Source organism: Eretmochelys imbricata, chromosome 13 (assembly GCF_965152235.1).
Source record: "Eretmochelys imbricata isolate rEreImb1 chromosome 13, rEreImb1.hap1, whole genome shotgun sequence".
NCBI classification, from domain to species: domain Eukaryota; kingdom Metazoa; phylum Chordata; order Testudines; family Cheloniidae; genus Eretmochelys; species Eretmochelys imbricata.
This window is the reverse complement of record NC_135584.1, coordinates 2,140,330-2,152,192: the sequence shown is the minus strand read 5'-3', so window position 1 is coordinate 2,152,192 and position 11,863 is coordinate 2,140,330. Positions and strand designations below refer to the sequence as shown.

At 51.4% G+C, this 11,863-nt stretch overlaps 1 protein-coding gene across 1 annotated transcript; it reads right to left on the bottom strand.

The window, feature by feature from the left end:
* Positions 1 to 2,864: 2,864 nt before the first annotated feature.
* Positions 2,865 to 9,850, bottom strand: COMMD7 (COMM domain containing 7). The gene is made up of 9 exons (XM_077832310.1): positions 9,757 to 9,850; positions 8,122 to 8,175; positions 7,918 to 8,020; positions 5,992 to 6,048; positions 5,877 to 5,914; positions 5,178 to 5,268; positions 4,966 to 5,015; positions 4,426 to 4,474; positions 2,865 to 3,074 (listed from the first exon to the last, which is right to left on the bottom strand). The coding sequence occupies exons 1-9, from the start codon at positions 9,835 to 9,837 to the stop codon at positions 2,998 to 3,000; spliced, it is 600 nt and encodes a 199-aa protein (XP_077688436.1). The 5' UTR covers positions 9,838 to 9,850; the 3' UTR covers positions 2,865 to 2,997.
* Positions 9,851 to 11,863: the final 2,013 nt, after the last annotated feature.

Here is an 11,863-nt window from a genome sequence, read left to right as displayed (position 1 = left end):
CTTTGGTCTGAATTAGAGCAGAATGGCTCAAAGGTTTAAAATTAGACAACAGAGTTAGCTCTGGTTCCTTCACTGCTTTCAGACACGCCTTACCTGGGGGAAGGAGGGAGCAGCCCAGCCATGAAGTGTAAATACCCAGGATTGCCCCTGCCCTGCCACTATTGCATAAGGGAGTTAGGGAAAGCCTCTTGCTTTGGCTGCTTGCTGCTGAAAAAGAGGCGAGATCTACCAAAGGGTCCTATGCCTGTTCGGAAGTGTGAAACTGTAACTTTTCATAGCCCTTCATAGAGCTCTGAAAAACAAAGCGGTGGGAGGGGGCGAGAGCTGCTGCTGCTCCCTAAGGAAATGGGCTGAGAAAACGACCAGGGAACCAAAACCACTGCAGAAATACAGTTAGCTTTCACCCCAAGCTATAAGAGGCCCTTATTTCCCTCTGAGCCTGCTGTCCTGTAGAGATTAGCTCTCAGCTCACTGGGCTTGACTGGCAGCCGGAAAAGCTGGTCCCACACTGAACACAACAGGAGGCCAGCTGAGTCAGCCTTTGTACCTGTCAGGAAATCATTCATAAAACTGACACATGGACCAGGACACAACAGTACTCTCCTCACCCGCCCCCTGCTAAGGCTGCTGCAGTAGGAACTGAGGAAAGTGCTCCATCTGTTTTTCAAAATTCTCGCTGTCCCCCTCCCCTGCTCAGTGTCTGACTCCAGCATTCCCTTCCCCCTTGCACTGCTAACACCAAGAAAGTAAGTTCAGGACCAGAGAGAGCGTGGTCAAACACCACTCCCCACATCACTCTTAGACCAAGACCTGGGCGTGGCTGTGGAGGTGAAGAAGGGGATGAGACTTGTTGTGCAGTGAAGTCAAAGTTGTTTCATTAGATTTCTTGTCGTGTCTCTGGAGGCCAGGTCTCCACCCAGACCTGACAGTCCAATGTAGAGAGATCCACTTCCATTTTAACCCACTGCAGCTGATGTTCCTTCATGCTCATGCCACAGAAACGTATCGAGTCACAGCATCCAGAGCTCCACTCAGGCCACCTCACACAGCTCATTTCCAAAGCAGCACAGTCAAATACGCAGGATGAAAGGGGGTATTACAGGGCTAGCCGAGACCTTTGGTAGCACAGGAAGGTCACTTCACATTACAGAGGCAGCATTAGAGCACCCACAATGCCTATCAGAGACTCCCCCAGGGACTGTCAGGCTGCAGAGCGGGAGCCCTTAGCTGGAGGACATAAGGCCTCAGCACTCACCACGCCAGAACTTAAGGCAGGGGAGCAGGTTAGATTGTCCTAGATCTGCAGCTGAGAGTGGCACCTTTCAGGGTGTCACTGTATTCCACCCCCCACTACAACTATCATGTAATAGTGACAACCTAGGAGCAGCAGGGCTGGGAGAAACCATAGGAACAAGCAGCAGAAATCGTAAGGCAGAAAGGCCCCTCTTCTTGACGCGACTCTTCGGCTTTTCTATGTGAGATAGTGGTGGGGGGACAAGGAATGTTTTAAGGAGGGATTTTATTTCTCAGGGTTTTATTTCCAGTTTCCAATTTTGTGTGACAAAGCAGGGATCCCTTATGAATGGAGTGTGACACCGGGAAAGAAAAATGCAAATATTGGCCTTGAGTCAATCTGGGACATTTCAAGTAGGATTCCCCCATGTTACTCTCTTCAAACACAAGACACCATTCTCATTTGTCACTTGGTCCTACTTACAAAAGATAATGGGGGGTTATATTTTCCTGTAACGGATTAAAATTAGCATGTAATACTGCACCCAAAGGGCAATCTGTCAAAGTTCTGGTATTTATTTATAATCTCACTGTGCATGGTTTTAATGGGATGGGAATGTTGTAACTGGAAGAGAAGTGATTTAAGAAAGGAAGGTCTCATGTTTGATCATTCATTGAAACTAGCTAGGAAGGAGACTCTGCTTATTGCAGGACTTAGTTATTTTAGGTGTTGGCTGCATGCTAGTTCAAGCTCTTATTCCTACACATCACAGTGTATTGGTTCTTTCCATCATATGTGTTATGACTAGAGTTGCATGTGAAGATCTCACCTCCTCAGGAACACTTAGTGTTGGAAAGAGAATACGTTGCAAGAGGGATCACCTTTCAGAAGACCTGTCCCAAGAGGTGTGCTTAAAGTGAATTTAGGCTGATAAAAGGTGCTAGTGACAACCCTGGAGAATGAAAACTAGTCATCCACAAAACAGGTCTAAGTGAGGGCAGCAGTAGGTAGTTCAAGCCCTCTGCTTGGCCCTAGAATTCCAAGTGAAGAGTTCATCTTCCCAAGAGACTAACAAGTGTGACAAATGTACTAGGAAGTAGAAGACTTATTTCACCCAGGCCTGTCTTTAAGAGCTCTTCACTAGAATCATATGTTTGTTCAGAAAACCGGGGGATTTGTCTTATTATCAGGGTGACATTTTTTTTAAATAAAAGCCCAGTGTTCTCCCATGTCTACCATTTAATAATAATTTCCATAATGAGGCATTATGGGGCAGTACATTATCAGTCAAGTTCTTAACACGAGAATAAGAGCTTTGATGTGGAACACTGCTAACTAATTCATCTAGTTAGGATTCTCTTTTTTTTAAAATGGTCTTTACTCACAAGTTTGCTTTATCTCTTTTATACAAGGCCAATACAAAAGGAAGCAGGACACTAACATGGATTTCTAGCTTGCATACCACTATAAATGTCTACATAGCTCTGACAATATTTTCTTCTAATGGTTACTACAGAAAAGCAATACGGGTACTTATGTCTGTAGCTACTAAATATTTGTAAAAGTTTCAGTCTCTGAAGGACAGAAATATAAAAATTTTTAAAGACCATTTCCATTCTGGGTCCAGAACTATTTGACAGTGTTGTTTATTAAACAGTGCAATCTTCATCTAATATGTTACAAATCTGCGGAGTTAAGATCAGACATGTTGGCCCACAAGGAGAAATTACCCCTCTATGGTATAAATGCAGTCCCTTGGGGTTTCAGCTGAAACATTCCAGACTGGTTTTGACTCGTTCCATCTCATGCAGAAAACTGTAGAACTGTGGCAATGTTAACTCTGAAAAAGGAGAGGGAAAAAAAACCCCCAGCTATATTTAAAGTCCCATGTCTAACACAAAGCTATTCACATCCATATCAAGGAGCAATTTTCATCCCCACCTGGGCTGGATTGTATTAGAGATTCTAGCTCTTAACATGCTTTTCTACACAACGTCATTTGAATGTAACAGGATTCCAGGCAAAGATTTTCATAATATGACAGACATTGGGATTGCCCTCATTTCTGTTAGTATGCTGCTCTCTAATGACTACTTCTAAAGGCTCCAATTGTCAGAGCTTTATGGTATATATTTTGATATGCATAGATGTGAAGACCCTCCACACAGTCATTACTTCTGAATTATTTCCTACAGTGTCACCATCTGGGACAGCTCAGGGTTGGAATAGTTGTGAGCATCTACAGTCAGTGCTTCAACAGCAGTGGCTTTCAACCTTTCCAGATTCCTGTACCCCTTTCAGGAGTCTGATTTGTCTTGTGTACCCCCAAGTTACACCTCACTTAAACTACTTCCTTACAAGATCAGACATAAAAATACAAAAATGTCACTGCATACTATTACTGAAAAATTGCTTACTTTCTTATTGTTACCATATAATTATAAATCAATTGGAATACAAATACTATATTTACATTTCAGTGTATAGCAGGGATCGGCAACCTTTGGCACACGGCCTGTCAGGGAAATCCGCTGGTGGGCCGGGATGGTTTGTTTACCTGCAGAGTCCGCAGGTTCAGCCGATGGCAGCTCCCACTGGCCGCGGTCCCCCGTTCCAGGCCAATGGGGGCTGTGGGAAGCAGCAGCCAGCACAGCCCTCGGCCCGTGCCAGTTCCCGCAGCCCCCATTGGCCTTTAACGGGGGACCGCAGCCAATGGGAGTTGAGATTGGCCGAACCTGCGGATGCTGCAGGTAAACAAACCGTCCCGGCCCGCCAGCAGATTTCCCTGATGGGTCGCATGCCAAAAGGTTGCCGATCCCTGGTATATAGGATAGAGAGCAGTATAAACAAGTCACTTTATGAAATTTTAGTTTGTACTGACTTCGCTAGTGCTTTTTATGTAGCCTGTTGTAAAACTAGGCAAACATCTAGATGAGTTGATGTATCCCCTGGAAGACCTCTGCGTACCCCAATGGTACACACATCCCCGGTTGAGAACCACTGTTCTATAGTGATCCCCTGCTGGGAGCTGGGTCTGCTTCCAAAGCTCATTGAGATCCAATGAATATATGTGACGGTTCTATAAATACTTGGACTCTCAAATACATTTCAAAGGCTTCATGAAATACTTCTGAAGTCCCTTCATGAAATGTTTCTGCTCTAGAACTCCCCACTGTAGTTAGTTAACTCACCTACATACACGTGATCCGTTTGGCTTCCGTTTTTAACCACCAGTTTCAACTGGGAAGGAATCAGACATTTAATTGAAATAGCCGAGCATCTCAAAAATCAAGGCATCAAACGTTAGTTTCAGACAGCATAGACTATTGTAGAGAGACCACTTCTTCAACTGGTCTTCCAGGAAAAGCTACTATGGGGTAGATCCTTCAGAGATCATCCTAAGGAGTGTCTTTTATCTAAGTAAATCAAACCAACCTCTTGTACACAATATCAGGACCTCTACTAGACTGCAAATGCCGGTACCTCATCATCCCTACGGTTGGCCACAAATCTCCTTAGATAAGTGAAGCATGCAGAAAAAGCAGCAGCACTGTACTGGTTTTAGCTGATGTCTTCAAGAAATCAGAAGCAGAGCCAACTCCAAATGCCATACTCTTGGGTTCCCTTGGCTCCCACTGGAGTCAGCACCAGCAGGTTCATCCCTTTAGCTTGTCCTTTACCAAGTGATGAACTACAACCCATTCCCTAAACTCTCATTTTGGGAGACTTACCTGTAAGAAAATACTTCCCACTTTTTCCAGTTCACTGCTCCCTGCAGTCACTGTGAAATGGAGAGAAGAGATGGCACATAACTCCCCTGAGGTCTAAAGTAGATTAGTTAAGTGAAATTATTTCAAGAGAGTCTACAGCTAAGAACTGCTGCTGGATTTCAGCCTTGACATCAAACAGACACTCCAGCCTACTCATATCTTGCATCTATTACCTCCAAATTTCCACTCCATATCTATAAGCTGGTTAATCATCAGCGTCTGTCCAACAGCCAGGCGTGTCAGGGTGGGGGAATTCAGCTTCCACTGTAGGAGCAAAAAATGGACACTTAACCAATTGATGCAAAAATACTACTCCTTACCGTACTACCTGTAGCTCCAACACCAATAAGCAATTGGGCAGAGCTCCAGCAGAAGCATAAAGCAGATGTTCATGCAGCACATATCAAGGGACTGCATAAATGCCAAAAAATGAAAATGGACGGGGGTATAAGTTTAAAAAATGTATTTATTTTTATGTAGTTGATTTAGGCATTTTTGAAAATTTTGCCATGGGACCAATTTAACATGTTAATGCAAAAAGTCCTGTATTTATTTATTTGGATAACGCTGAGGTTCAATGCAAGCAAAGGCAGAAACAGAATCAAAGCCACACTTAATTGCCGCAGTCAAAACTGTTTAAGGTGCTTATATGCTACAATGCATATGCCATGCCAAATCAGAAGTACTGCTTAGACAAAACGTTTCATTCCAGTTGTCATGGCATCTTTAGTTTGATTTTCATAAGGTATGAAGCAACAGACAGCCTGACTTCTTGAGACCTCTGAATATGTGGCCACAAGTTTATGAAACCGCCCTGTCCCAATGAGTTTTTTTTTTTTTAAAGTTAAGAAGAAAAGGAATTCTACTAATACCTGCTCTGCAAAATAACTAGCTTTCTCTTCACTGAGCCCTGTAGGAGAAACCACACAAGATTAACAAAATAAAAACCAATGAATATTTAATATTTAGTAAAGTCAAGTGACCTACCCAGAGCAATGAAATCTGCTCGGACTTGTTCAGATGACAGATTCCTCTTCAGGGCCCCTAGAATAAACCGTGCAAAAGGAGGAAATCATTTTTACTGAAATACAGCATTGCACTGTGTTACGTCAAACACACACAGGGACAGAGAGGTTTTAACAGGATGTTTTTGTTCTCCAGTTGTGCTGTTCAGCAGCTTGCTACTCACCAAAGTAGGAAATACTGTTGTCTCCTACTGTACCTTAGTAGACACCAAAGCTACTGCTTAAAGCGTCAGTCGGATGCATGTGCATGAGAGCAAGATGAAGCTACATTGTTGGTCTCCATGGTAATGGCACCAGCAGCTTCGTTTTGAAGTTACTGCTTTTTCCCTTACAGAAGCTTTGCTTGTTAACGGCTGGCAAGCTACTAATTTGACCTACCTGCTGCGTTCTGGATGGTGGGTGGGACCATGTGCCTGTAACATTTTCTCCTGCTGTGCCTGCCTGCTTTGTTCTTGGGGAGCAGGCTGCACATTGAAATTTACAAGGACCCTGTTCTCTAAAGCCAAGAGAAGGAGTCTGTCCGGTAAATTTTGATAGACTGCCTGCCCCACACGGCTTTGTATCTGTATTGTACATAAGCACTCAGTGAAGTTATCAGAACAGATGGCAGGTATCGTTCATGGCATCTCAGCCCTGACAAAAATGATACAAGGATTTGAGGATAAGGCATATAAATAGCAACCAAGGGAGCTAAATGTATGTTGTCTAGAAAAGAAAAGCCTCAGAATGGGGAAAATTATGATTTCTGACTGTTAATACCTTCAAGGTAGCGATATAAAAGGAGGAAGGAAATTTTTTCACTGCCTTTTATGCTAGCAGGAAAAGGAGAAATGGCCTGAAGCTACAAAAAGAAAATTTAATACAAGCAAAATGCTAGAAGAAAATTTGCGCTTAAGTACTATGGTGATGGGAAGTACAGAAAAATCTAAGACCAACAGATAATAGTAAAGGTAATGGATGAACAGGAGACACTCCCAAGGGAGGTGGTTGAAGCACACAGCCACTGCAGATTGCTGAGAATAAGTTGGCTACGGTGGTAGCAGAATTGCTGTAGGGAATAATCTTGTACAACAAAGTGGTCAGACTGAATGACTCTGCTGGTCTTTTCTGGCTCCGCTACGTGTGATTAACATACACTTGTTTTGGGGAGCTGCTCATAGATAAGTGTTTCTCTAAAAGGAGGCTGCAAGGATAGAAGTCATCTTAACACAGTTTTAAATGGCTCTGATTTCCAGAGTCTTCTAATGGGGTCTCAATTTGCTCAGCCCTCTATCTGATGAAGCTCATCTGCCTACTGGGAAGTACAATGCTGCATCATGTAGATGGCAGCTGCTACAGGGTTTTTGTCTGAAGATAAAACTGCACTAGTTTCACCAAATATATTTAATTTTTACAGGTGCAAGTTAAACCAATAGATGTGTGGGTTGGATGGATCACCTGATGATTACCTGTTCTGTTCATTTCCTCTGGGGCACCCAGCATTGGCCACTGGGCTAGATGGACCTTTGGTCTCACCCAGTCTGACTGTTCTTATGTGTCCTCATAAAGGTACAGAAGTAGGTTCAACTAAAATATTTTTTTAACAGACTTTAGTTAAGCCAGTGGAACTTGTGTATAGACATGGCTTAAGAGACAACAGCCTGATGAACTGAACAGGGATTCTTCAACAGAGAGAGGGATTTCTAAAGTATGTTTGAGAACTCATTTTTAATTCTTGATTATTGCTTACTTAGCAATCAAAGGTTCTATCCTGCAAGCTGATAGGCACAGTGAAATCAGTGGGGCTCTAGATGGATCAGTGTGCAGGCACAAACACAGCAGTTCCTTTCAGGCTCAAACCAAGAGTAACATTCTCTCTCACACACACAACCATTTCCAGGCTACTCACCATTAGGTATCAAGAGGATACTTTTGATAATATTTTTCAGAGGACCTAGGCTGATTTCATTCATGGTGGCAAATTCAGAGAGCTGAGTCAGAAACCTCTCTACCTGCAGACAGCAAAGAGAAGAGACAAAGCCTTAAAGCTGCGCTCATCTCATCTGACCGCTGCAATCAAACCCATATCCACATTGTGCTGCAGAGGCCTTACCTCCTTGGGCTCTGTTAAAAAGCTGAAGACTACATCAGTCAGTGCTGAGAATTGCTGTGAAGAAATAGGACAGTGTCACTAAACCAGGGACTAGCAGGCTACATTTCTCACTGACCTCTTCCAAATTCTCCCCACAGATCCTTGAAAGTGGAACATCTGCTGTTCTGCGTTAACACCCTTCTCCTATTCAGTGCAGCTCTAGAGGCCCAGATTCATTTCACCACTATACAGTTTACTTCACAGCACTTCGGTGGCCACCTCCCTCCAATGGCAAGAAGGAAATAACGCTTCCCCACACAACTTTCTGGCTTTGTAGAGGTCACTCACTGATCCTTTTGGAATACTCTGTCTTCAAGTTTCAGAGTAGCAGTCGTGTTAGTCTGTATTCGCAAAAAGAACAGGAGTACTTGTGGCACCTTAGAGATGAACCCATTTATTTGAGCATCAGCACGATGCATCCGATGAAGTGAGCTTCAAGAAAGCTTATGCTCAAATAAATGGGTTCGTCTCTAAGGTGCCACAAGTATTCCTGTTCTTTCTGTCTTCAAGACTATTCACACAGCTAGCAGCTGTGGTTGGAAAGGATTTTGTATGGCGCTGAGGTAGCACAAGAGGATGCAACCCAAGTTCAGCATTTAGAGGCACAACAGGAGAAGGGCTGTGGACCTACCCTGGTATTTCCACAACTTTACAGGGTATCTGGACTGCTGCTGTAGCAGCTAACGTCCATTACCTCTCCATCATGTAAGCATGTTGTATGTAAACCTGCAAATAGAGACCGAGGGTTTCTCTCCATAACATTTTTGTAAGGAGCTTCTGACGCTAGATGGTCCGTTGCTGCCAGGGCTCTGGGGCGAGGGGAGGCAAAATGAATCCGGGGTAGTTGCTGCCCTTCTGAAGGGGATTAAGCTGGGCCCACCCTTACGGTTCCCAGGGGGTTAGACGAGTGGATTCGAAACAACTGCGGGCAAAGGGGGGGAGGCCGGAGCGGCCGTTCAGAGCCTCAGCGCGGAGCCCCGGCAAGGCAGCCCGCCCACGGGCCTCCCTGAGAGTTTGGCTCAACCCCAGAAACAAGGACGGGGAGCCCAAACGGCTGCGGGCAGCCCGGAGCCCAGGCAGGTGCCTGGGTACCAGGGAGGGAAGAGGGCCACTCTCACGCCCCCCTGGCTGGCTACCGCAGCGGTGAGCCCCCCGGGGCGGGAGAGGCGCCGCCGGGGCGGGAGAGGCGCCGCCGGCCCGGCCCGGCGGGGGGCAAACGCACCCTCCGCCCCGGGCACCGCGCCGGGCCTCGGGCTCCCCCCGCCGGGCTGCTCAGCCGCAGGGCGCCGCGGCGGGGGCGGGGGGGGGCAGCGGCGGCGACCCCCCCCGCACAGATTAAAAACGCGGGGGGGGGCATCGGTTTAACACCATGAGAAATGCCGGGGGCGAAGCGGGTTTCGGGGGGCCGGGGCTGGCCGCTCGCGACCCCCCCAGTCTGAGACCCCCCCGGTCCCGGGGGGGAACCGGCTCGCCCCGGCCCGGAACCGGCTCGCCCCGGCCCGACAGCCCTCGGCCTGCGGGAGGGAAGCAGCCCCCGGCAGCCCCGGCCGAGCCGCACAAGGGCCCGTTCCCCGGCCCCGGCCCCGGCCCCCGCACCTCGGCGCGCAGCTGGTTCAGGCTCCGCATGGCGCCGCTCCCCGCCGGCCCCGGCCCCGCGTCCCGGCCGCGCTGCCCCATGTCCCGCCGGGCCCCGCCCCGCGCCGCCGCCGCCTCAGCCTGAGCGTTGGCGGCCGCACTTTCCGCGCGCGCGGCGCCGCCCCCCCGCCCTGCCCCCCGCCTGGGGCCCCTCGACTGGGCTCCCTACCCCCCGCCCGGGCCCCCCCGCCCCCTCCCCTGGGCCCCCCGCGACCCCCCGCCCTGCCCCCGGACTGGGACCCCCCGCGACCCCCCCCGTCCCCTCCCCTGGGCCCCCCGCGACCCCCCGCCCTGCCCCCCGCCTGGGGCCTCTCGCCTGGGCTCCCTACCCCCGCCTGGGTCCCCCGCCACCCCCCGCCCTGCCCCCCGCCTGGGGCCCCTCACCTGGGCTCCCTACCCCCCACCCGCCCCCTCCCCTGGGCCCCCCCGCAACTGCCCGCGCCCTGCTCCCTGCCTGGGGCCCCTCACCTGGGCTCCCTACCCCCTGCCTTCCCCCGCCCCCTTCCCTGGGCCCCCCCGCCTGAGCCCCCCCCGCGACCCCCCTCCCCCTCACCTGGGCCCCCCTGCCTGGTGCCCCCCACGACCCCCCCGCGCCCGCCCGTGCCCTGCCCCCCGCCTGGGGCCCCTCACCTGGGCTCCCTACCCCCCCCGCCCGCCCCCTCACCTGGGCCCCCCCCGTGACCCCCCCGCCCTGGTCCCCGCCTGGGCACCCCTGCAACCCCCCCCACCCCCTCTCCTGGGCCCCCCCGCCTGGGCCCCCCCATAACCCCCCTGGCGACCGCCCGCGCCCTGCCCCCCCGCCTGGGGCCCCTCGACTGGGCTCCCTACCCCCCGTTTGCCGCCTCCGCCCCCTCCCCTGGGCCCCCCCGCCTGGGCCCCCCCCCGCGACCCCCCCCGCCCCCTCCCCTGGGCCCCCCGCGACCACCTGCGCCCTGCCCCCCGTGACCCCCCTGTCCCCTCCCCTGGGCCTCCCGCGACCGCCCATGCCCTGCCCCCCGCCTGGGGCCCCTCACCTGGGCTCCCTACCCCTCGCCTGCCCCCCCACCTGGGCCCCCCTGCGACCCCCCTGCCCCCTCCCCTGGGCCCCCCGTGACCCCCCGCCCTGCTCCCCACCTGGGGTCCCTCGCCTGGGCTCCCTACCCCCCACCTGCCCCCCCCGCGACCCCCCCTCACCTGGGCCCCCCTGCAACCACCCCGCCCTGGTCCCCGCCTGGGGCCCCTCACCTGGGCTCCCTACCCCCCGCCCGCCCCCCCCGCCCCCTCACCTGGGCCCCCCGCGACTGCCTGCGCCCTGCCCCCTGCGACCCCCCCGCCCCCTCACCTGGCCCCCCCGCGACCTGCCCCCCGCCTGGGGCCCCTCACCTGGGCTTGCCACCCCCGCCCCCTCACCTGGGCTCCCAACGACCCCCCCGCCCCCTCACCTGGGCTCCCTGCCCCATCCACGCCTTTCCCTCCCCCCCGCCTGGGGCCCCTGTGCCCCCACCTGAGCCCTGCCCCCCACTTGGGCCCCTGCACTCTGACCGCCTGGTACCCCCTACGCCCCCTCACCGGGCTCCCTGCCCCACACCTGGACTCCTCCCCAACTGGGCCTCCCCATGCTCTGACCTCCCAGGACCCCCCGCACCCCCTCACTTGTCCCCCCCACGCCCTGCCCCCCACCTGGGCCTGCTGCACCCCCTCACCTGGGCCCCCCCCCCGACACCCTGTCAAGGTTCCTTCCCCACTCTGAACTCTAGGGTACAGATGTGGGGACCTGCATGAAAACCTCCTAAGCTTACTTTTACCGGCTTAGGTTAAAACTTCCCCAGGGTACGAACTATTTTACCCTTTGCCCTGGGACTTTCGCTGCCACCACCAAGCGTCTAACGGGTATTTATTATTGGGAAAGAGTTCGTTTGGAAACGTCTTTCCCCCCAAAATCCTCACCAAAACCTTACACCCCCCTTCCTGGGGAAGGCTTGATAAAAATCCTCACCAATTTGTATAGGTGACCACAGACCCAAACCCTTGGATCTTAAGAACAATAAAAAAAACAATCAGTTTCTTAAAAGAAGAATTTTAATAGAAG

Excerpts from the sequence above, each read along its gene's own strand:
- COMMD7 (XM_077832310.1), bottom strand. The coding sequence starts at position 9,837 with ATGGGGCAGCGCGGCCGGGACGCGGGGCCGGGGCCGGCGGGGAGCGGC. Across the intron at positions 5,016-5,177 it reads TATGGAGTGGAAATTTGGAG|TGACTGCAGGGAGCAGTGAA; the intron begins GTAATAGATGCA and ends TCCATTTCACAG. Across the intron at positions 4,475-4,965 it reads TGGGAAGTATTTTCTTACAG|TTGAAACTGGTGGTTAAAAA; the intron begins GTAAGTCTCCCA and ends ATTCCTTCCCAG.